General features: G+C 48.5%; 6 protein-coding genes across 6 annotated transcripts; 3 read left to right on the top strand and 3 right to left on the bottom strand.

Moving 5' to 3' along the window:
* Positions 1 to 1,014: 1,014 nt before the first annotated feature.
* On the bottom strand, positions 1,015 to 3,252 carry ONS95_000772 (uncharacterized protein; the record flags this gene model as incomplete). Its single annotated transcript, XM_058493943.1, has 6 exons — positions 1,015 to 1,352; positions 1,406 to 1,509; positions 1,670 to 1,755; positions 1,804 to 2,049; positions 2,107 to 2,427; positions 2,482 to 3,252. The coding sequence occupies 6 exons, from the start codon at positions 3,250 to 3,252 to the stop codon at positions 1,015 to 1,017; spliced, it is 1,866 nt and encodes a 621-aa protein (XP_058364145.1).
* An 809-nt stretch (positions 3,253 to 4,061) lies between these two features.
* ONS95_000771 (uncharacterized protein) lies at positions 4,062 to 5,026 on the bottom strand (the record flags this gene model as incomplete). The annotated part of the gene is made up of 2 exons (XM_058493942.1): positions 4,062 to 4,815; positions 4,875 to 5,026. The coding sequence occupies 2 exons, from the start codon at positions 5,024 to 5,026 to the stop codon at positions 4,062 to 4,064; spliced, it is 906 nt and encodes a 301-aa protein (XP_058364144.1).
* Positions 5,027 to 6,400: 1,374 nt separating this feature from the next.
* ONS95_000770 (uncharacterized protein) lies at positions 6,401 to 11,666 on the top strand. Its single transcript, XM_058493941.1, has 3 exons — positions 6,401 to 7,523; positions 7,877 to 8,135; positions 8,224 to 11,666. Exons 1-3 carry the CDS (start codon positions 6,870 to 6,872, stop codon positions 9,984 to 9,986), a joined length of 2,676 nt encoding a protein of 891 aa, XP_058364143.1. The 5' UTR covers positions 6,401 to 6,869; the 3' UTR covers positions 9,987 to 11,666.
* Positions 11,667 to 11,999: 333 nt separating this feature from the next.
* Positions 12,000 to 13,736, top strand: ONS95_000769 (uncharacterized protein; the record flags this gene model as incomplete). Its single annotated transcript, XM_058493940.1, has 4 exons — positions 12,000 to 12,596; positions 12,661 to 13,023; positions 13,072 to 13,215; positions 13,263 to 13,736. The coding sequence occupies 4 exons, from the start codon at positions 12,000 to 12,002 to the stop codon at positions 13,734 to 13,736; spliced, it is 1,578 nt and encodes a 525-aa protein (XP_058364142.1).
* Positions 13,737 to 13,786: 50 nt separating this feature from the next.
* Positions 13,787 to 15,708, bottom strand: ONS95_000768 (uncharacterized protein; the record flags this gene model as incomplete). The annotated part of the gene is made up of 2 exons (XM_058493939.1): positions 13,787 to 15,306; positions 15,360 to 15,708. 2 exons carry the CDS (start codon positions 15,706 to 15,708, stop codon positions 13,787 to 13,789), a joined length of 1,869 nt encoding a protein of 622 aa, XP_058364141.1.
* Positions 15,709 to 16,348: 640 nt separating this feature from the next.
* ONS95_000767 (uncharacterized protein) lies at positions 16,349 to 21,047 on the top strand. Its single transcript, XM_058493938.1, has 4 exons — positions 16,349 to 17,441; positions 17,508 to 17,658; positions 17,719 to 19,727; positions 19,881 to 21,047. The coding sequence occupies exons 1-4, from the start codon at positions 17,281 to 17,283 to the stop codon at positions 20,902 to 20,904; spliced, it is 3,345 nt and encodes a 1,114-aa protein (XP_058364140.1). The 5' UTR covers positions 16,349 to 17,280; the 3' UTR covers positions 20,905 to 21,047.
* Positions 21,048 to 21,491: the final 444 nt, after the last annotated feature.

Here is a 21,491-nt window from a genome sequence, read left to right as displayed (position 1 = left end):
ACACCAGCGGCTTCATCCGTTTTAGCACCCGCCTCCTTCCACCCCTATCCTTTCGTCCTGCACTCTCGCCTCAAAATATCAGAATCCCATCTTCGTAATATTCCTGATCCTGTTTTTACGTACGAGTCATTCTATTTTGCTGCGACCAGTGTCCGATCCTACTTTGTTAACCCGTGTTATGTCAAGAGCAAGAATTGGAAGGCTGGAGGGAACTTGCCGTTACTCGGCTCGTAGGGACGGATTTCCGAGGGCTTAGTGAGCGTTGAGTGGATGAGTCTATTTGAAGAATTTGGGGTGAGTATTGGATGGTAGGGGCGGCCGATGAATTGAAGTAGGGGGCTGTAGGGCGTTATTCGAGGCTCTCGTGTTAGGCTTTCGAGGGTTTACCTTGGTGGGGGTTTGTTGACGCATCCATAGCTGTCTTCAACGACACAACATCATGACTTGTGCTTTGTTGCCCCTTTGAACATTCTTTTCGCCAGGCCCAGTTCTTCAGCGATGAATCCTTTCCACACTCGCCTTCTCTTGAACAGTTGAGTCATCTTGGGGTTTCGGTGGGTTTGCCAATTGCCTTTGGGGTGGCATTCCGCAGTCCGATGGGCAGGTACTTTCTCGTATCGCCGCTGGTCTCAGACATATCCCCCAAGCCTTCAGAATATTGTTCGGCCTTGGTCACTGAATCTAGGCACACCCTCTTCCAAGCCTCCAAGCCTACGAACAGTCGGCCGCCCAGCGAATAAGCCCAACAACTCTCAGAAACCAAGATCCTTCGGGCCCACCAAAAGCTGCGAATGCTGTAAAATTTACCCTTCTTCACACAGGGCTCTCCAGAGCGGTCCGAAGGATGGTGGGACTTTGTTGTCAATCATTAATTTGTCTTCGTAAGTACAATCATATCTCAAGTTATCCTAGGGAAGGGATCCTCCTCATACTTCTGATAAATCTAAGTCGCTCGTATATACATTCCCCCTCGATTCGAATCCACCCCCTGCAGCTTGAAGTTATTCCAATCTCTTACTCTGGCACAATCGGTCCAACACTTCTCCAAAAGTCACATCTCGTTCCTCTACCACCCTCCCATGAGAATGCATCCACCAGCGTAAAATTATTCCTCAACCCCGGATTTCGATACTGGGTAACATTGAGAGGCGTGCCATTAAAGGTAACTCCTACAGCACTATACTCCTCGCCCCCAGTCTCGTTCAAATTCAGTTGATACGGACTGGCATTCGTATATGCGGGCCAGTCTATGAGAGACTGGTTGTTGCTTGATGCCGTCGTGGATGAGTTGCCTGCTGCGATAGAGGCGGATATTGCTGGGTTGTCTTGGGTTATAAAGTTGCCGAAGATGGCTGTACGATTTAGTGAGATAAACTGGGAATATGAAGTTCAGAGAGGTACGTACTCATGAAGGCTCGTATGAAGTCCGGCCCCTGCTGTGGCATGCTCTCGGGACCGAAGTACCCTGTTTGGTCTGTGCCGTGGAGAGCTGCTGGAACTGAGTATTGGCTGAGTGAAGATCTCAGAATCAGTATTCTCTCACTGAATGATAATGGCGGGCATAGAAACTAATTCCAGAAAGGGGTCAAGGTGTCTGGGAAGGCCGATCCAGACCAAAATCCTCTTAATATACAAATGGAAAGGAGGAGAAACAGCTACGACCACTCACTATTTCCAGCCTTCACGGCCCTTGTTGGTGTACGCTTCGGCAAGCCAGTATGAAGGACATACGAATGTCGTCTCAGCATAGATATTCTGGTCAAAGTCAGTACTCGTTCAAGAGATTAAGACCAATATACCCACATTCGCCCGTTGCTGTTGACCAGTGGCAATTGAGCTCACGTTACTGGCTGTGGCACCTGTATACCCCGATGTCGCGTAATCAACAGCGTTCATGTCGTCGGTAGCATTACTGCCTGGGTAGTATCGAAGGACCTTTGAGATGTCGTCTTCAGTGAAAAGCGGGAAGACTTCTTGAATCCACGACACCAATTCATCTTCCGAGGTGATGTTCTGCGGCACAAACGACGGACCCTCGAGTGCATTGTTCTGGCAATATCAATACGCAACCACGATAACTTCATGACACTAGAGAATTTCACATACTCCAGATAGTACTCTGAGCCCATTGACCTGCTTCTTCTGTAACTGCACGCTCGGAAGTTGCTGGATAAACCTTCCATCTGTCACTGGCAAGAAGCCCCAACTGCCATACGTTCCTGATGCAGAGATGAATGCACTTGCGTTTTGAAGTATAGCTGTGTCTTTTTCAACCAAACATTTGAAAACCGACTTCGCACTAGTCGGGCTACCGTATGCAAACCCGGATAGACACCCAGCCGCCGCAGCAAATGCATAGTAGCTCTGACTTGGTACCCAGTCATTATAGCCATACTGCATCGGCAGGTATGGCGACGCTGCAATGGCCTGTTGGCAAGTTCAGTCACAAACACCCTGTACCATGTTGGACTTATGACTTACATTTGTGAAGAGCGATGTCCCCAGAGTACCTCCATAAGCCATAGCTTGGAGCATCACTGAGCCTCCACCAGCAGACAACCCAGCAATAGTGACTTGTGAAGCATTCCCGCCAAAGAGATGGATATAGCTCTGAACCCACTGCAAAGCAAAAGTTTGGTCCCTGATGCCAGCGTTTGGTACGCCAAATCGATTGACCTCATCAGATGACAAAAATCCAAAAGCTCCCAATCGGTACTGAATGCTGACTCCAATAAAGCTGTCGTTATTAGTTCGGATGATGTCTGCAAGATTTTGACTCCCATTTCCTTGGCCATAACCACCGCCATGGATCCAGACAAAAACAGGGAGATTTTGAGGGTTCTGTGTTGGTGCAAAGACATTGAGGAACAGGCAATCTTCAGAAGCTGATGGCCCATTCGCCTCCTCCAATGTGGCTGTGTCTATGCCGAAATTCGCGGACGCCTGTGGACATTGATGAGGAATTCCGTTGGCTGATATAATGCTGCTTCTATTGAAGGCTGGAGTTTGAGGTGCTTGCCAACGTAAGTTGCCTATGGGTGGAGCCGCATATCGAATGCCTTTCCATTCATTTACCCCGCTTTCTTCATTGGATAACCCTTCATAGATCGCGTATCCTAGATCAACTTGCAAAGACGAAGTATTGTCATTAGGCGATTGCCGTCTTCTGAGGGCTCCGTCGAATGGCCTGGGGTTGAAAGCAGCACAAAAGGAGGTAGCGAGTACCAATCCGGTCAGGATGGAGAGCTTCATTTTGCAGGACACGAGGAAAGTGAAATCTAAGATGTGGGAAGCAACAAGCCATTTTATACTTGCCATGTGGAAACTCCGTGCTTACGACCATCGTGGACATCCGGAGAACTACCCCGCAGAGCTTCATGGCACTAACTCGTCACACAATCCAGGAACAGCGGAAGATAAAAGAGTGTGTGCCAAAGAGAAGATCTATATCTTTGAAAGATAAGTCTTTCGAAATCCCTTTCCGGCGACTTCATGACTTCAAAGTACCATCATGACTTTGCACCTTCGCCAATTCCATATTTATTGCTCCCTCTGCCAGCAAGTTCAAACAGAAACTCAGAACAACTAGCTCTCGACGAGATAGAAACATGCTGATCCAACTCCACTTCTGGATATATCGGTATCATGGGAGTTGCAGAATGGTCGCATGCAGAGCAACGGTCAAGTGATGACGTTGATGCCACGAGCGGGGAGAGTTGCACGCCGTCACGGAACTAGGCCATTGGCAGCAAGTTAAGCGTTTCCGACAGGTACGACTGCGAAATGGTTGGTTAGAGTTCGTCCTAACTAAGATGCGTTACTGTTAAATATAGGCGGAAACTAGGGGGAGTTTTCGCATGATAGGAGAGGATCAAAGATGTCTGTATCAAGTGAGAGAAGAAAGTAGGTGGCTGCGATCTGAATGTGGTTCAGGCGTAAGCGACAGCGGAAAATCATTTACCCGCGATCGTGAAGCTTTCTCTGCCTCCAATACAACTACTCCAAGAGCTAATCCCATCTATTGGTAGAAATCTATGAAGAATCAAGACATTTCTTTACGGTCAGAACTGGCCCTGGCTGAACGTAATACCCCCCTCAATCGCACACCCTGTCACACTTACATGATCCTCTCTAGGATACTCCTTCTTCTCCAGCTTCTCAAACCTTCCACTCTTCTGCAGCCTCTCATACATCTCAATAGCATAATCCTTCTGCCTCGCAACCTCAGCGATCTTCCTTCTCGTCTCCCACTGCTCATCCGTCTGCAGCTTACCACGCACAGCAGGTTGCTCGTTCCCTCCCCAGAAGAGCGCCAACCTCCTCTTCTTCGCGCCCTCCTTCTCCGCTTCCGCCAGCCATGCCGTCTCCTCTTTGATGATATATTGCGAGTTCCATTCTACCGACGCGCTGGCCGCTATATAATAATCGAACATATCTGCGCGGGTGAACAGAGCATGGAGTGCGAATAGACCGCCATACGAGTGTCCCCAAAGAGTCTCTTCCTCAATTGTCACACCTGGCAGAGCTTCAGTCTTGACGAACGGCTTAAGCTCGTCTTGTATGAAATCGAGCAACTTGTCCGCGCCGCCATATAGTGTTTTGTGTGGCTTGCCGTCGTGTCCTGGTGGCCATTCGCCCATCTCGCATGGTGGGGTGAGGTCTACTCGTCGCTGCTCGTCCCATAGCCAAATAGTGTCTTTCATCTGGTATCCGATTCCGACGACGATTACGTCGGGTGCTTTCGGTGCGCAGCAGGCTCTTCGTCGTACGGCTTCCATGGTGCTGTAGAAGAAGGCGTTGCCGTCGGTTACGTAACTTATTGGATGAATTAGTACCTTGAATGAGGCTTTTGGGAGGGAAAAGCTCCTTCATACATTACGTTGGCTTTCTTTCCTGTGAAGTCACCCTCTTTCTCGAATTTCCATTGCATGGGATATGCGATCATGATCTGGTATTTTACGCCTTGGGACGACGATATGTTCCATTGTGCGGTGTGTTTCGGCACACACGGTGAAGCTTGTGCCATCTTGCTGAAGAATCTCTGGGGTATAGACAGTAATCGACAGTGCTGTCGTAGATGTCCTTGAAGTAATCCTGATGTTGATATATTCAAAGGTAGGCTTCGTACGCGGCACAGCATAGATAGGTACTAGAAAATTGCTCTCATAACTTGGCAAAACGAATAAAGTCTGGTTTCTACATTTTCAAAGTCCTCGTCGGCGATGTCGGGTGAGGAGGGTCGCCAAGTCTCGCATGTGTACCTGCATTACGCTATCAGATCATCTGATAGCGTTTTTGATGGACCCTCAATATCGCTCGCCACAATAATTGGTTGGCTTTGTTGACAGTGGAGTTTATCCGGTCTTTTCGAGTAAAGATCTGATAAGATTACTTCTTTAGTGCCCCTCTGTGCCCCTCTTCGCCCAATGGCTTTGGCACTGTGGGGTATGGGAAACAGATACCTGACTGTCCTAGGATTCTTTTGGTGCTGGACAGCTATGCTCCAGTGGTATAGAGAAATTTTATCTTCTATCTGTGAATATCAACATGATAGTTCTCGTTCTGTATGCAGTTGCATTCAATTTTTGAGACGAACTTCTTGCACTCAAGGCAGATTGGAAGTTGCTGTCACTGTCCTCCAAGCATAGGTATGTTAGATATGAAAGGCTGCCATCACTAGGACGAATGTCAGTAGTATGTTTCGTCGCCCATTATTATGAAGTTTCAATAGCTTCATTGCCAATACTGTCATGGTCATCACTTTGTCCAGGAGTCTGTCAAAGAACAAGGTTTGGACAGAATAATATTCTGGAATGACCACCAAGCACCCGAACAGAATAGGTTTCGAAAAGTTCCCTCACTGATGAGAACAATCTTCTTGGATCTATAGCATCTCCACTCACCTTCGCCAACCTTTGCATCAAGTCGAATGCAGAGATCTGCTCCTCTTTGCTCTCCGCCAGCAGAGAGGAGCAGGTTCTGTGTTTGAAGCTTCAATGTACCTGTCTAAAACCGAGGTCTAGGACTATTGAAAGTTACTGAAGCTATTGGTGAAACAGGTCAGGTTATCTCTAAAATATTAAGTATATGATGCCTGGATTGAAGATTTCCATTTTCTGTCCCTACTCGATGGAAGCTGTAATCTCAGATAGTTTCTGCTCGAGTCATGTTTGGACAGCTATGCATGGAAAGCAGGGCAGACTTCAATCTTGTGATACCTAAAATCTCCTTCATCAGTATGATCCATTAATGATCTTGTTGTGAGCTTTCAAGTGAAGCGATGATGAGAACATCTTTCCAATACTTACAACGTTTGAATCGCAACATGATCTTCGAGCTCTTACAGAAGAAAAGTCATACCACTGAACATTACACTCGTCCTGCCGGTACATCAACATTCATGGCTGAAAGTCAATATATTATATCTCGCGGAAGACTCCTTGAAGGGAATAGGTAAAGTTTGTCCTCCTCCCCCAAATGATACAAGGCTAGGCCGGTTGGAGGCAAGACCATCCATCCCCGCGCTTGACCCTTCTCGTCCACTTTTCGGCGGGGCCCAGGCCTCTGCCGTCGCGCTTATTGGCCTCTGCCCAACGCCTTGTCTGCTCTGAGAGCGACAACATCGTACGATTTTGCTCAACAGCATACGATGCTGCGCAGTCCTACCTAGTCGCAATACAAAACACATCCGGGCCACCATCCCCCTCACACTTTCCCGCATCGCGTGATTTATCCTTGTCTCGATCGATGCGTGCAGCCTGGATGTCCTCGGATCATTAACCATCAATCAGCTCATTTCCCTCCCTGACAGCATAGCATAGCATAGCATAGCATTTCTCACCCGCCTTACAGCCAGCAACGGACGAAAGATGGCTTCTGCTGCTCCAAGGGATCCCTTCGACCCGACTGCCTTCTCTGGCATTGCTGCAGGCTTCGACTCACTGAACGAATTCAACGACTCGGTACCTTTCACCGACACGCTGGCGCTGGACGACGACCCTCTCTTCCCAGCTGATTGGGATCAAGAGACGCCCCCTTACGACGGGAACCTCTACTCTACTCCCCTCAGCTGGGAGCCTCCCACCGAGCCTAAGATCGAGCCGATTCCATCAGCACCATACACGACCATGAACACGCTCACTCCGGCGCAGCAAGAGAAACTCCGCAATATCGCCATGCCCCAACACCTCCAGTATCGAAGCCACAACAGTCCGCACTCTACCGCAAGTACCAAGAGCCACTCTATATCCTCACCCGACAACAACGAGCGCAGCCGAAAGCGCAAGTCGTCGGCAGATGTGGAAGACGACGATGATGACGATTCGAATCAGCCTGTGAAGAAGACTGCACACAATATGATTGAGAAGAGGTATCGGACGAACTTGAACGACAAAATCGCTGCGCTGCGGGACAGCGTACCGAGTCTACGAATTATGTCAAAGAGTGCAAGAGGAGAGGACACAGCGGACGACAGGGAGGAACTCCAAGGCTTGACTCCAGCTCATAAATTAAATAAGGCGACAGTAAGTTGGGCTGGATTTTATTTTCTGTGTTACAGGGCGTTGGTTTGGCATTTAACCGCCAGAATCAGGCCATTTATCAGCAACTTTTAATTCGAGTTTTATGGTTGCACTGGCAGTGGGACGGAGGCATTGTTTGATTGTCTCTGCTGTTGCACCTCTCAAGTGAGGGATGAATCCGGGCGGTTCTCGTGGGACCAGAGATGGTCCTGGTGCCTGTGATGCTGCGGTACTCACAACCCACCCGAATTTTCCTTTCTTTTTCCATGACAGGAATTTCAATTGTCGAGATAGAATATCTGAGCGTCTACAACTGTGTTCCGGTTGATCCGAACATATAGCTGATTGCCCTCCAGGTATTAAGCAAAGCGACGGAGTACATCAACCATCTAGAGAAACGCAACAAGCGACTCCAGGATGAGAATGTGGAGCAAAAGGCAAGATTAGCAGCTTTCGAGACACTTTTCCGCTCTGGCTCGATGGGTTTCAATCCAGCACCGCCGATGAACAATCCATTCCAATTCAACCCTGATTACAGCACTCCGGGTCCATCACCTGGTGGTATGGAGCCACAGGGTATCATCCCAATTCCAGATGATATTCGAAGACTGCAAGGTTAGTTCTCTTGTTGATCCATATTGTCGTTTTCGCAGAACGACAATGAAAATGCTTGAATGTCTTGACGAGTATTGACTCAATTTAGGTCAAATGAGCCAGCAAACCTTCCCAGTTCCACAAGAGCATTACCGCCAAGCAATGGGTCCCAATGGATGGAACAACGGCTACTTTGGCAAGCTGATGGTCGGCTCTCTTGCAGGCTTGATGATCATGGAAGGATTCAGCGAAGCCGAGCAAGAGCAAGATGCTCCTGGAGCACGGGGTCTATTTGCTTTCCCTGTGCAGCTTTTGAGATCGCTCAGCTCAGCATTACACTCTTCGCTCGAGGTCAACACCATGGGCTATCATCTCTCTGCTGCCAGGATTCTAGGGTACTTGAAGCTCTTCTTCGTCGTTGGGGCAGTGATTTATGTTTTCTTACCATCTCTCTTCGCAAGCAAGCCAAAGGCCAAAGGCAAGACACAAAGTGCATCACTGGCTGCAGCACCCTCTCTAGCATCCTCAATTCAGGTGCGCCGCCAGGCTTGGCTCACTGCTATTCAGAGCGTTTGGGTACCACGACACAACTTCTTCCTAGAAGCAGCAGCTCTATTGCTGAAGATGGTAAAGCTCAGCACGAGAAATGTCATTGGAGTTCAAGGCTACACTTATATCACTGGCGTCACCCCACAACAAGAAGCAGCCAGAGTCAAGGCTTGGTCGATAGCTCTCGATGCACAGCTTGCTGGTGGAGATGTCGAGGTCAGCAAAAGTCGACTTACGTTGACCTTACTTGCCTCTGGCACTCTGCCCGATACCCCAGCTCGTCTCATGCTCAAAGCACTACACATTCGTGTCCTGCTCTGGGAGGTCGGCAATGCAGGGTTCAATGGCTTCTACATGTTCCATGAAGCGGCAGCCAAGATGGCTCGCTGGAAATGGAACGAGGCAAAGCAACTGCAGAAATTGGTATCTCATACCAAGGAAAAGCAAGAGGACGAGCTTCCAGAGTATCTTGCTGCCTTACTCGAGGAAGAGTGCGACGATGTCCTTGTTGATAGCATTGGACAGCGTGCATACAATCTAGCTTGGAATCTCCCAACTACTAGCAACGCTGAGGGTTCCAGCGACAGTATGGATGGTGTCGTCGATGACTTTGCCATTCGTAGCCCACTCGATGCTATTGCAGCTTGGTATTCCAGTCTTGTCCTCCAACGAGCTCTTGCCAAGAGTCTCCAGACCACAGAAAGCGATCTCGTTGCACAAAAGTCTGTCATCGACGATGTAGCACTTGCTATCAAGACAGCGCCTATCGGATCTCGGTCCCAAATCCGAGCACTCGTCGCCCGTGCTGTTTTAGTCAAAGAGAAGCGCGGCGCCAGTATTGCAGAATCAATAACAGCTCTGGATCCATTTGATAAAGGTCGTTCAAAGACTGCCTCGAATTTCATCAATACCAGTACTTCCGTGGTTGGATTACCAGACATCAAGATGTCTCTTCGATGCGCTATGGCAATTGCACATATCGACCGCTTCCCAGCACCAACAACTCCCAAGACAGCCATCGAGATCATTGGCACTATTTCCCCAGCCAACCTCACACTTATCGGTTTCACCGCGGCCTACAAGCTCATGGAACGAATGGACGGGCACGAAATTGTCGCGAATGCTTGTTCCCATCAGCTCGAGAAGCTAGCTGGTGGTTTGAGAATCTGGATTGGCGGCAAGAACGATGATACGGGTGCGCTAGATAAAGAAGTTAAGAAGGTCATGGTGGAGCGATGTTTGAGTATTTCGAGGAGGTTAGTGGGCATGAAGGATATGGGCTACGAGTCGATGAGTGATGAGGATGCTGGTGAGGGTTGTTGACTGACTTGATGCCTTTTCTCTTCCTCGTTTCTCAAAATACCTCCGGATCAGAGGATGGTATGTTTTATTATATACAGCGTTTACAATTTTTGGGAGCTTCAATAATGCATTCTCCATCCATCTATTTAAGCGTGTTTCGTTTGTCTATTTGTCTGTACATCGACAGGATGCTCAACAATCGTAGTCCATGAGGCATGATTTCGCATTTGGGTGAAGATGTTGGGCAAATTATGCACTGTCCTGCGTAACTGGACAACGCCAGTTTCGAAGCCAGCCAGACAATATCCGGCACTATTCCGCTGGCGTTTCACAGCATTCATACTAAATCTGTGACCAATAATAAAGACTTCAGGCCAGAACACCCACCTAGTTCATTCGAGCTGGTATCTAGCTGTGTCGCGCTAAAATTGAGGTCAACAACCAGATACCGGGCTATGTCGAGCTGGTTTATGGCTGCATCACGCTAAAATTGAGACCAGCAATGGGAGTACTTTTCCAGAATACCTCTCTGAGTCGAGCTGATATCTGTTGCATCACGCTAAATTTGAGGTCAACAACCTGTTGAGTTGAGTGGAGTTGATGTCTGGTTGCATTACGCTAAAATTGAGGCCGACTATCGCTTACCTCGCGAATCAAGGCGAGGCCCGGATTCAATACCAGCGGTGGAAGGGCTTCGTTTGTTTGCAATATTCCTCGTTCTTATATCGTTGAGTTTTTTCCCATCCTTCCTTTCAATCCCTCTCTCCATACCTTTTTGATCCTGAACTAGAAGTCTCCTGACTTTTGTCATGGCTTGGAACTCACTTGGGACATCCTTCCACTAGTCGGATGCGCAGCCTTTCCAGACAACGACATTTACCGGCGATGACTCTGGCTCGAATCACCAAGGAGATGTATCATATCGTTATGAGACAATCGATCCCGCATTGTTAGACAACAGACGTTACCCCTCGGTTACCGATCAGAACGAACTTGGCCCCGAGATCGAGCCACAATACGACTCTACGTACGACCGCATCCAAGATGTTGATAGTCAGGACCAGTCTTTACCGCCACCTTCTTTCCAAGACCCAACATTCATTCCTATCCAGAGCATTCAGATTACAGAGTCTCAGCCACAAGAAACCAGCGTACCACCACTCACCTGCGAGTTTTGTCCTTCCCTGTCTTTCTCCTGGCCCTATGAACTCAAGTTAGTTTTCCATAATTTTTGGACAGATTCTTGGCCTAAAACCGTATCTATAGCAAACATATGTTACGCCACACGAAACCTTACAAATGCCCTGATTTATCATGTGTCTATGCTACTGAGGGGTTCGGGGAAAAGAAAACACGCGACAACCACGTCAGTTCAATACACCCTGGTGGCTTTCCTGGTACTCAGCAGTTCTTCTGCACGATCAAATCTTGCCCACGGTCAGAGAATTACGGTACTGGCTTTCCGAGGAAGGATATGCGTCAGAGACACATGAAGTCTCATAAGGAATTGCGTGGACATGGATATGGGACTTGACTTGGTTCAGAGGATCACCACTCATTTTTTTGTTATGACTTAATGCATGATGATTGATGACTTCTGAAAAACATATACACGATATCACAAGTCAAGAGCTACTCTCCGCGAGGACTGAAATTGTGATATCTATTATTGTTCTGAGATGAGTGAAAGCACAGCCTCCGAAATAGCATGGTCAAGGTAAAACCCAATCATGACTCTGTCGCTTCTGATTTGAGCAATTAGAGTAGTAGCGTGGTTCACATTGCTTATTGCTTCTTGAACAGCAGCTAATGCAAAGCTGAACTGGAGTCTTAGACATGGACTGGCCAATCTCTTCTGATTGTCATGGATTCAAATTATCTAGCCCGCATTGCAGAGTGCTCCTGTATTTAAACCTCTCCTCTCCGCCTCATCCGTTACTACTTCTTCTTAACTATTTCCAGGATTGCTGCCTTCATCCTGACTTGAATCTCACTCCTCGCCACTTTTCAGCTCACAGAAGGTCAACTAAAACCATGCACAACAACGAAACTCAAGTTGGACATCCGCCAAGCAATGCTTCTAGCACTTGGACACTTGCCTCAGCCAATTCGGTCCATGACGAGGAAGGAGTTCAGCTGCTCGAACAACATTTGACTCTTCTTCGGAAGCCACCAAGTCAATATACACTTCCGGAGATAACAACCACTCCGATATTCGTCATGCCGATCTTGAGATACGCAGAAACACTGCTATCTCCTGACGATCCAAGACCATTTCCCCAATATGGTCTGTTGGGAGGCTTGTCTGAAGTCTTGGAGGCTCAAGAAGAGAGTGGAGCGTTTCACTCCCCGGATCCAAGAATTCTATTCAACGTTGCTTCTCCTTCGAGTACGTTTATTTGCGGCTCTCAGGGGTCCGGAAAGAGCCACACTCTTTCATGTCTTCTAGAGAACTGTTTGAGCAACTCTAGAGCAGGAAGGCTTCCGAGCCCACTGACTGGTCTGGTGTTTCATTATGACACATTCATTTCTGATCATGGAGGCTCGCCATGCGAGGCTGCTTTCTTGACTTCAGATCCAGAGATCAAAGTAAAAGTGCTTTGCTCTCCTACGAATCTCAGCACTATTCGAGTGAGTTCGATGCCAGAAGACCCGCTTCTATCTTACTACAGCTGCTAACCTTGAGATAAAATAGAACACATACAGACATCTCAATGTCGTAGTCGAGCCTCTGCAAATCAAGGAGTCAGACTTGAATACGAAAAGAATGCTCGAACTGATGGCCGTGAAGAGTGGAGAGCAAGTACCTCTCTACATCCACACCATCTACCGCATTTTGCGGGAGATGCGTATTATGCAGCAAGAATGCGGGACCCAGTTCAATTATCGCGAATTCAAGAGTCAAGTCACAGAGAGTGGGTTGGCTCCTGGCCAGATCATTCCATTGCAACAGCGTCTTGATGCCTTGGAGAGCTTCATGCCCAAGACACAAGTCTACTTGGGTAAAAAGGGGAAGAACAAGTCTTTGCTTACAGTGGAGCATGATTGGAGTTCGAAAGTATGTATACAATGCAGAATTTCCAAATGCTCTTACTAACTGTCCTAGCCTGGTCATCTCACTATCGTCGACCTATCCTGCCCCTGCGTGACACCTGAGACTGCATGCTCGCTGTTCAATATTTGCTTGAGCTTATTCGTCGAGCAAAGCATGGATCTGGGTCGTGTCATTGCTCTTGATGAGGCACACAAGGTACGTGCAAATCATAAACTACCTTCCAAATCACTAAAATCTACAAGTTCATGGACGCCTCTCCAGAGGCTCTGACACTCACCAATACCTTACTATCAGTGATCCGACTACAGCGTCACCTTGGTGCACGCATTGTCATCTCAACCCAGGAGCCAACAATCTCTCCACTGTTACTCGATTTATGCTCTACCACCATTGTTCATCGCTTTACCTCGCCAGGCTGGATGCATGCCATCAGGAGCCACTTGGCAGGTGGCACGGAACAGGAACCGGAGAATGAAACCGGAGGAGATTCAAGCTCGTATGAGAAAGTCCAGAAGGGTAAAACCTCAAAGATCTTCGATGAGATTGTCAAATTGCGTGTCGGACATGCGCTCCTCTTTTGCCCAGCTGCAATGATAGGTTTGACTCGGAAAAACGATGGAGAGACAGAGACGGAGAGGCTGGGGTCTGGCTACCTGAAGATCAGAATCAGGAACAGGTTGACGACAGATGGGGGCAGGAGTGTGATGGCTACTTGAGGGCGTGGGGTAAAAGATTTATCCTTCTTTGAAACTTACGATCAACAATTTTATACTTCCCCTTTCATTCCTTGATCCCCAGAATCTTGAGGCGAAACACAACTATCACAAATCATTGCCTCTGCGTTCCAGACACCCTCATTAAGTAGCCATTGTAAGCAAGCAAGAAACTGTCGCTCATTCCGAATCCGAATACTGTTGTTGACAAACAAGAAATCCGAGTCCCGAAACACAAGCCCGAAGCTGTCTTCTGAATTAAGGAGATCGAGGAGTTTTGACCATGACGGAAGTTGAGTGTCAGGATTGACTATGCTGTCAATCGTGATGATGTCCTGCTTCTTCTGGTCCCTTTGGTCCTTGAAACGAAAGACCATCGACGAGATAGACTTGCCGGACTCCGTCTCCAAAGAATTTTGCCTTGTACAAGTAGATGTCAAATCGCTGGCACTGCTGTATCGCGAGTTATTAGATGGTGACTCAATATCAGCCAGAGCTTCGTGACGCTCTGGAGCAGCGTCGCCAGAAGCAGAGGCAAAATCAATCTTGACTCCACCACGTCCAGCACAATCTGGGATCCCCGTTTTCCCCAATTCAGTCAGGCCAGAAAGCGACACACCAGCTGTCGAATCTGCAGGCATAAGTCTTTTCAGCCCAAGACGACCGATCAACTCCTCTCGTGCAATCTTCTCCATCATTACGCTCATGTCTAGCGTGATTTGTTTGTACTTCTTGTACACTTGAAGATCCGTCGATGGAGCAGGTATCCATGATGGATACAACTTCTGATGGCAAGATGAAACATAGAAGCCGCTTGGATGAGTCTGGAGGAATCGCCAGCACAGGTAACAAGACTTCTTGCTCACTCCTATGAATCTGACATGAGGTCGTAGCGTCGGATTGTGATCGTAGAAGCTGATCAGCTGTATTTCGGCGTGGGTAACTAGCATTTCCGGACATGAGTCTCGGAAGGTGGTCTCGGGATTATTGGTGCTCCAAATACTAGAAAGTCGAGGTATCGCGTCTTCTACCCTGACTTCTGGTACTCGACGCAGGACGCGATCAAGCGGTTTCTTGTCATCCTGGAGAGCGTAATACACCCTTGGAGGTGCAGATACAGCCTCAACTATCATCGAATCGAACAGAGCCGGAAAATTGATTGAGGTTTGAACGAAAGCCCTCGCAGCAATGCCGTACCGCCCGAGTTTGAAGAGTACTTTCACCCAGCGGGGTAGACAACCATTTGGACCGGCAAAAGCAAGTGAGAGATACTTGTAGTATGCTCGCTTTGCCTTCTGTGCCCAAACAATATATCCCAGCAACACCGTCGGTGTCAGCTCGTTGGGCAAATTTCTGATGGAGAAGAGTTGTTTGAACCAATCCAGAAAATTTTGAATTGATGGCGACGTCGCCTCCGACGCTATATCTACCAGTCTAGATTGTACTTCGAGGATCTGTACATCGAAGAAATTGTGTGAAGTCTTCAGACGCTTCATGTAATCTCGTATCTTGACAACGTCAAGTTGGATAATCTTCAACAGGACAGCTCTCTCCAATTCAGAGGGGTCAACATCTACACATTTACAGTGTTAGCTTCTCTACGAAATGGTTACCCGGAGAACATGCCTTTCATAGCTTTGTTCCCGAGCATATCCACAAGACCCTGTAAAGATCTGACTGTGTCCGGGGCTACACCGCCATTGCTAGCGATTCTCACTACCGTGCTTTCCGGCTGCCCTTCTTCTAGACATGCTGCCGAGACGGACTTTGGATCTTTCTTGATAGCGCAGATAAGTGCGAAAGAGTCAAGGAATTTGCGTTTCAAGAACAGCTCTTGGGGATGGTCAAGGAGATTGGAGTCTTTGTCTAGACCGTAGGCTGAGGGCTCGGCTCGGACGGGGTCTATGAGGTACAATAGGACGGCTCCCTGGATGAAGCGATCTCTTAGATTTCCGGTTATCTCGTTTGTGACCATTGTGTATTAGGACTGATTTGAACAGTACATGGGATGGGGAAGAACGGAAGAGTGAAGGAGGCAGAAGGAGACAATCCAAATTCGAAGCTCTTAAAGTCGCCTGCCTAATTTCCTCAGCCAGCATAGGCCTCATTCGTCACATCTCAGTCAATCAAAACGAGGCACGTCTTTGCGATGACTGGCATGGTGTGGGGTTGGTCGAAGAAGTGGTGTTACAGTAATTCTGCAGTTGGGACAGGACTGTCGCCAAATAACTGCTGCATTGCATTGCAGGACATTGTGCATTGTAGAGTTTAAGTGGGTTGGATCCAAAATCTGTGGGTGTGCTGATTTTCTGCCCTTTGGCGTATTTCGGCTCTGGAGGTGGTTACCCTCCAAATCGACGGAAACTTCACGTTGACGACTCCTTGCAAATCGTAAAATGGATCATTGATGTGAAGATGTCTAGCGTCCCCAGGTCTTTTCAGCATCTAATGCCCTTTCCTCCCGACTACTCGATAAACGGAAATCCAAAACCCGATTTAAATCCGAAGACAACCAAGAAACATTTTATCTCTTGTCTCATAAATTCATAGCATTTCTTCTCTGTTCAACCCATAATCTTGAATTTCCTTGGATATACCAATATCTATACCAATATCTATAACAAATGCCCTCTCTGTAACAGCCCCGTCATCCACACCAGCATTTCCTTCGCTTCTCCGAAGACTGGAACCCCTGTCAAGCCGGCTCGCCTATTGCCCAATGATTGAATGCCATACAGAAGCTACCCAATGAGGTACAAGGGATGTCTTATCGCGCCAGAACGATCCACTTCTCGCGATAAGATAAGAGCTGGTGAACTGCATTTCCTCGGTCAACTTGACTTGACGTCCAACCCACTGCAACGGAGCAGCCTTGGAAGATATTCGCCCAGACTGTCCACACGCAAACCAAACCAGACAGGCTACGCTGATAAGCAAAAACAAAGGCTCTTCCATGCGTATCTGCGTCTGCGGGTGCGGGCCAGCCCTTCCCTCTACTGGAGATTAAGAGCTTTGATGTTGCTTCTCCGGCGGCCTGGCCTGCAGACATGGTAAGAGGTGGTAGGTAATTGCCAATTGGATAAGCTGGATTGGGTAGGAGGGGTGAGAGGTGTTTCCGAGGATTTACGTTGCACAGGCTCTCCTGAATGGAGAAAGGAGGGGCGTTTGGGGATGTGCGGGAGGTAGGAGATGCTAGATACTGTGCTGTGGTGTTTTGGCTAGGTAAGTAGGTTTGATTGCGGGATGGTAACTAGGCTGGTGAGTTTATCTTGGATAGGTATCTTTCTGATCTTCTTGTATTTCTTTCTTTTCTCAGTTTTGCTACATCCCTTGTTTTCTGATTGTGTTTGTGCTTGTGCTGCCTGTCATTGTCTACCTATATGAGCCAGGAAAGGAATAAACGACAGATTAACAGGAAAGGAAGGAAGTACGCATCGTGTGATACTTGATTGGCTCATCGCCTACCTGCTTCACTGTTTAGGGGTTTATGATACAGCACTCGGAGTGAGGAAAGAAGAGTAGACGGTCCCCGGTCTGGAATATCAACATGTCGGGCAACTGGCAACCACAGCTGTCGGCGACAGAGATCAATGGTGGGCCCACTGAGGGCGGGCCTGATGGCGTGAATGGTTCCGAGAATGATAGCCATGGAGGCCCAAGGAAGAAGATTGTTATCGTGGGGTTGGGAATGGTGGGAATCAGTTTCATGTGAGTGCTTCTCACCAGGACGCGCAATTGGGCGAGAAGATTTCAGCGCTGACAAGTGTTGTATAGCGAGAAGTTAATGAAACTGGATGCGAAGAGACGAGAATACGATATCGTTGTTATTGGCGAGGAAGCACATCTGGCATATAACAGAGTTGGTCTGACAAGTTTCTTCCAACATCGGAAAGTAGAGAATCTATATCTCAATCCAAAGGAATGGGTAAGCGTCCCAAACCGTTCGTCCGCAACTCAGTAGGTGGCTGATTCTCTACCCAAATAGTACTCCGCCGTCCCAGAAGGATCCTTGAACTACCACCTCAACACCAAAGTCACCGAAATCCACCCGGAACAAAAGACCGTCTCTACCTCCTCCGGCGAAACAGTCCACTATGATATCCTCGTCCTAGCAACAGGTTCAGATGCCCTCCTCCCAAAACACACACCCGGCCACGATGCAAAAGGTGTCTTCGTCTACCGCACAATAGAAGATCTACAGAACCTCATAACATTCGCAGCAGAAAGAAAAGGTACACATGGCGCTGTGGTTGGTGGAGGTCTGCTCGGTTTGGAAGCCGCGAAGGCTATGATGGATTTAGAATGTTACGAAAAGGTGAAGCTTATTGAACGGAATCGGTGGGTGCTGAGTAGGCAGTTGGATGGCGATGCTGGTGGTATTGTGGTCGAGCAGGTCCAGGATCTTGGTCTGGAGGTTATGCTCAGCAAGAGGGTGGGCAAGATTGAAGTCACAGAGGATAACTGCGTAAAGGGAGTTGTTTTCGAAGATGGAGATCGTATGGATTGCTCGACTATCTGCTTTGCTATCGGCATCAAAGCGAGAGATGAATTGGCTCGCAAAGCCGGCATCAAATGTGCTGATCGTGGTGGTGGAATTGTTGTCAGTGAGGACCTCAGCACGAGTACCAAGCATATCTACGCCATCGGCGAATGTGCCAGTTGGGAGAACCAGACGTTCGGTCTCATCGCACCGGGTATTGAGATGGCAGATGTCCTGTCGTTCAACCTTACTCAAGCAAAAGTACACTCATACCGCAAGTTCAAGCGTCCAGATTTGAGCACCAAGCTGAAGTTGCTTGGTGTCGAGGTTGCTAGTTTTGGAGATTTCTTTGCGGATAGAGACGGGCCCAAACATCTGCCAATTCGGGCTGCGAGAAAGAAGGAAGGCACACAGAGTCCAGACGCACTGAAGAAGCTGACTGACGGTCCTGCTCCATCGCCTGTCAAGGCGCTGACTTACAAGGATCCTTTCTCGGCTGTGTACAAGAAGTACTTGTTTACATTGGACGGGAAATATCTCCTTGGAGGGATGATGATTGGAGATACTAGGGACTATGTCAAGCTGGTTCCCATGGTCAAGAATCAGAAGATGCTGGATGTTCCACCGAGCCAATTCATTCTCGGGGCTAGTAAAGAAGGGGATGAAGGCGGTGACGAACTAGACGACGATACCCAGATTTGCTCGTGCCACAACGTCACGAAAGGCGATGTAGTGACCAGCGTCAAAAATGGATCATGCAAGAGCATTGGCGACGTCAAGAGCTGCACAAAAGCTGGCACAGGTTGTGGAGGCTGCATGCCCCTCGTACAAAGCATTTTCAACTCGCAGATGAAAGCCATGGGCCAAGAAGTCAAGAACCACATCTGCCCGCACTTCAACTACTCTCGCGCCGATCTCTATAACATCATCTCCGTCAAGAAACTCAAAACACTCACCGAAGTCATGAAAGAGGCTGGCAACGACCCTAACAGTCAAGGCTGCGAAGCTTGTAAACCCAGCATTGGAAATATCTTTTCATCATTACACAATCACCACGTCATGGAGCGCCCAGTCCACGGTCTCCAAGAAACCAACGACCGCTTCCTCGCCAACATCCAACGTAATGGCACATTCTCTGTCATTCCTCGCGTCTCAGCTGGTGAGATCACACCCGAGAAACTCATCGTGCTTGGCAATGTCGCGAAGAAGTACAATCTGTACACGAAGATTACTGGAGGCCAGCGTATCGATCTCTTTGGCGCGAAGAAGCACGAGCTGATTCCAATTTGGAAGGAGCTAGTCGAGGGTGGCTTTGAGAGTGGACATGGATATGCGAAGAGTTTGAGGACGGTGAAGAGCTGTGTGGGAAGTACGTGGTGTCGATATGGTATTGGTGATAGTGTGGGCATGGCAGTCAGGCTTGAGGAGAGGTATAAGAGTATTAGGAGTCCGCATAAGATGAAGGGTGGTGTGAGTGGGTGTGTGAGGGAGTGTGCTGAGGCGCAGAATAAGGAGTGAGTGCCCCCTTAATCGTTTTATACTGGCTATCTTGAGCTCTATCCTCCTTGCTGGGGCTCAAGGAGGATTTGGCAGTGCAACTTGTGCAAGCGGGCATTGGAAAATTAGCAATCTCGACCTCTGGGACGTCATAACTGACGAATATCTAGTTTTGGTCTAATCGCCTCAGATAAAGGCTTCAATATCTTCGTGGGCGGCAATGGCGGTGCTACCCCAAAACACTCAGAACTCCTCGCCAAAGACGTGCCTCCTGATGATGTTGTTCCCGTATTGGACCGGTACCTAATGTTCTATATACGCACCGCCGACAAACTCCAACGCACAGCTCGCTGGCTTGAGAACCTGCCTGGCGGCATCAAGTATCTCCGTGAAGTAATTCTCGAAGACAAACTCGGCATCTGCGCTTCCCTAGAAGCTCAAATGGAAGAGTTAGTCGGTACTTTCTTCGACGAATGGGCTGGAGCAATCACAGATCCTGTCAAAAGCAAACAATTCACACAGTTCGACAACACGACGGAAACCCTCGAGAATATGGAACTAGAAGTCGACCGCGGACAGACAAGGCCCGTTTACTGGGCCAAAGACAGCGCAAAAGTCGACTTCAAGAATACGAAGTGGACGAGTCTTACTTGGCAACCTGTAATCGAAGCCTCTCACTTCCGCGGCGCCGACGATGCTCCCAACGGGATCAGCGCCAATATCAAGCGTGGCGATACCCAACTCGCCGTCTTCAAAGTCCGCGGCAAGTACCTCGCATCGCAACAAATGTGCCCCCACAAACGCGCCTTCGTTCTCTCCGACGGCCTGATCGGCGACTCCAACGACAAGCTCTGGGTCAGCTGTCCCTACCACAAACGAAACTTCGAACTCAACGGGGAAGATGCCGGACGGTGCCAGAACGACGAAGAGGTCAGTATTGCTGTTTTCCCTGTCGAGGAGCGTGAGGATGGATGGGTGTATTTGAAGTTACCGCCTATTCATGAACTGGATGGCGTGCTGGGTACGAAGAAGTGGATGGTGAAGAAGGGGGAGAGTGGGGAAGGGCCGTTTGAGAAGCTGGATAGGAGGATTGGGAGGAATGGCGTGGGGATGAAGGGGAGAAAGCCGTTTGAGGCGAAGAAGGAGTTGCTTGCTGCGGGAGGTGGGGAAAAGAATGGGGATATTGATTGGTAGGTGCAGTAAATTTGTAATGATGGAAGTTTGCAGGGTGTTTGTGTTATAGACGCGAAACAAAGACATTTCTATAAGAGTGTATATAGATATGAACGGAGCGATGGATCCCCTTGGTGCGCATAGTAGAACAAGCTGTTGTTTACACATTTCACTCGGTTATTCATTCTTGGTCGTGCATGCGTTATCTGCTGTATACCACTCGAGTCAGTTCACCCACCCTTAAAAGCGAAACTCCGCCGGCTTTAAACATGAAGCATCTCACGAGCCGAGCAGCTGCTCTTCAAGCAGTCACACATCGGTACGTCAAAGTGGTCCTATAGTCTTGGACACCACAAATCCAAAGTCTCCACCGACTGGTGACACCTATCGCATTCAATGACTCAAGGAGAAAAAAAATGAGTGACTTGGCTTACCATTTCAGGGCCGCCAAGTATCTGTGGCCGCGTCCCGAACGGAACATGCATGAAGTGATCTCCAGTAGCGGGGCTTGAGTAAGCGAACTTATCTTATTTCTACCTTGCTGGCATCGAGGCTCAAATATAGCATTCAGGCGATAGGAATATGATCGCCAAGCAGCGCATGGCGCG

This window comes from Cadophora gregata (genome assembly GCF_030347475.1).
Source record: "Cadophora gregata isolate MNR1 chromosome Unknown scaffold_1, whole genome shotgun sequence".
In the NCBI taxonomy this organism is placed as follows: Eukaryota; Fungi; Ascomycota; class Leotiomycetes; order Helotiales; family Ploettnerulaceae; genus Cadophora; species Cadophora gregata.
The sequence above is the reverse complement of the archived record's forward strand: the minus strand, read 5'-3'. Positions and strand labels throughout refer to the sequence as shown.

Coding starts and splice junctions, on each gene's coding strand:
- ONS95_000770 (XM_058493941.1), top strand. CDS start 6,870: ATGGCTTCTGCTGCTCCAAGGGATCCCTTCGACCCGACTGCCTTCTCT. Junction 7,524..7,876: donor ATAAATTAAATAAGGCGACA/GTAAGTTGGGCT, acceptor ATTGCCCTCCAG/GTATTAAGCAAAGCGACGGA. Junction 8,136..8,223: donor TGATATTCGAAGACTGCAAG/GTTAGTTCTCTT, acceptor GACTCAATTTAG/GTCAAATGAGCCAGCAAACC.
- ONS95_000767 (XM_058493938.1), top strand. CDS start 17,281: ATGTCGGGCAACTGGCAACCACAGCTGTCGGCGACAGAGATCAATGGT. Junction 17,442..17,507: donor ATGGTGGGAATCAGTTTCAT/GTGAGTGCTTCT, acceptor AGTGTTGTATAG/CGAGAAGTTAATGAAACTGG. Junction 19,728..19,880: donor GCTGAGGCGCAGAATAAGGA/GTGAGTGCCCCC, acceptor ACGAATATCTAG/TTTTGGTCTAATCGCCTCAG.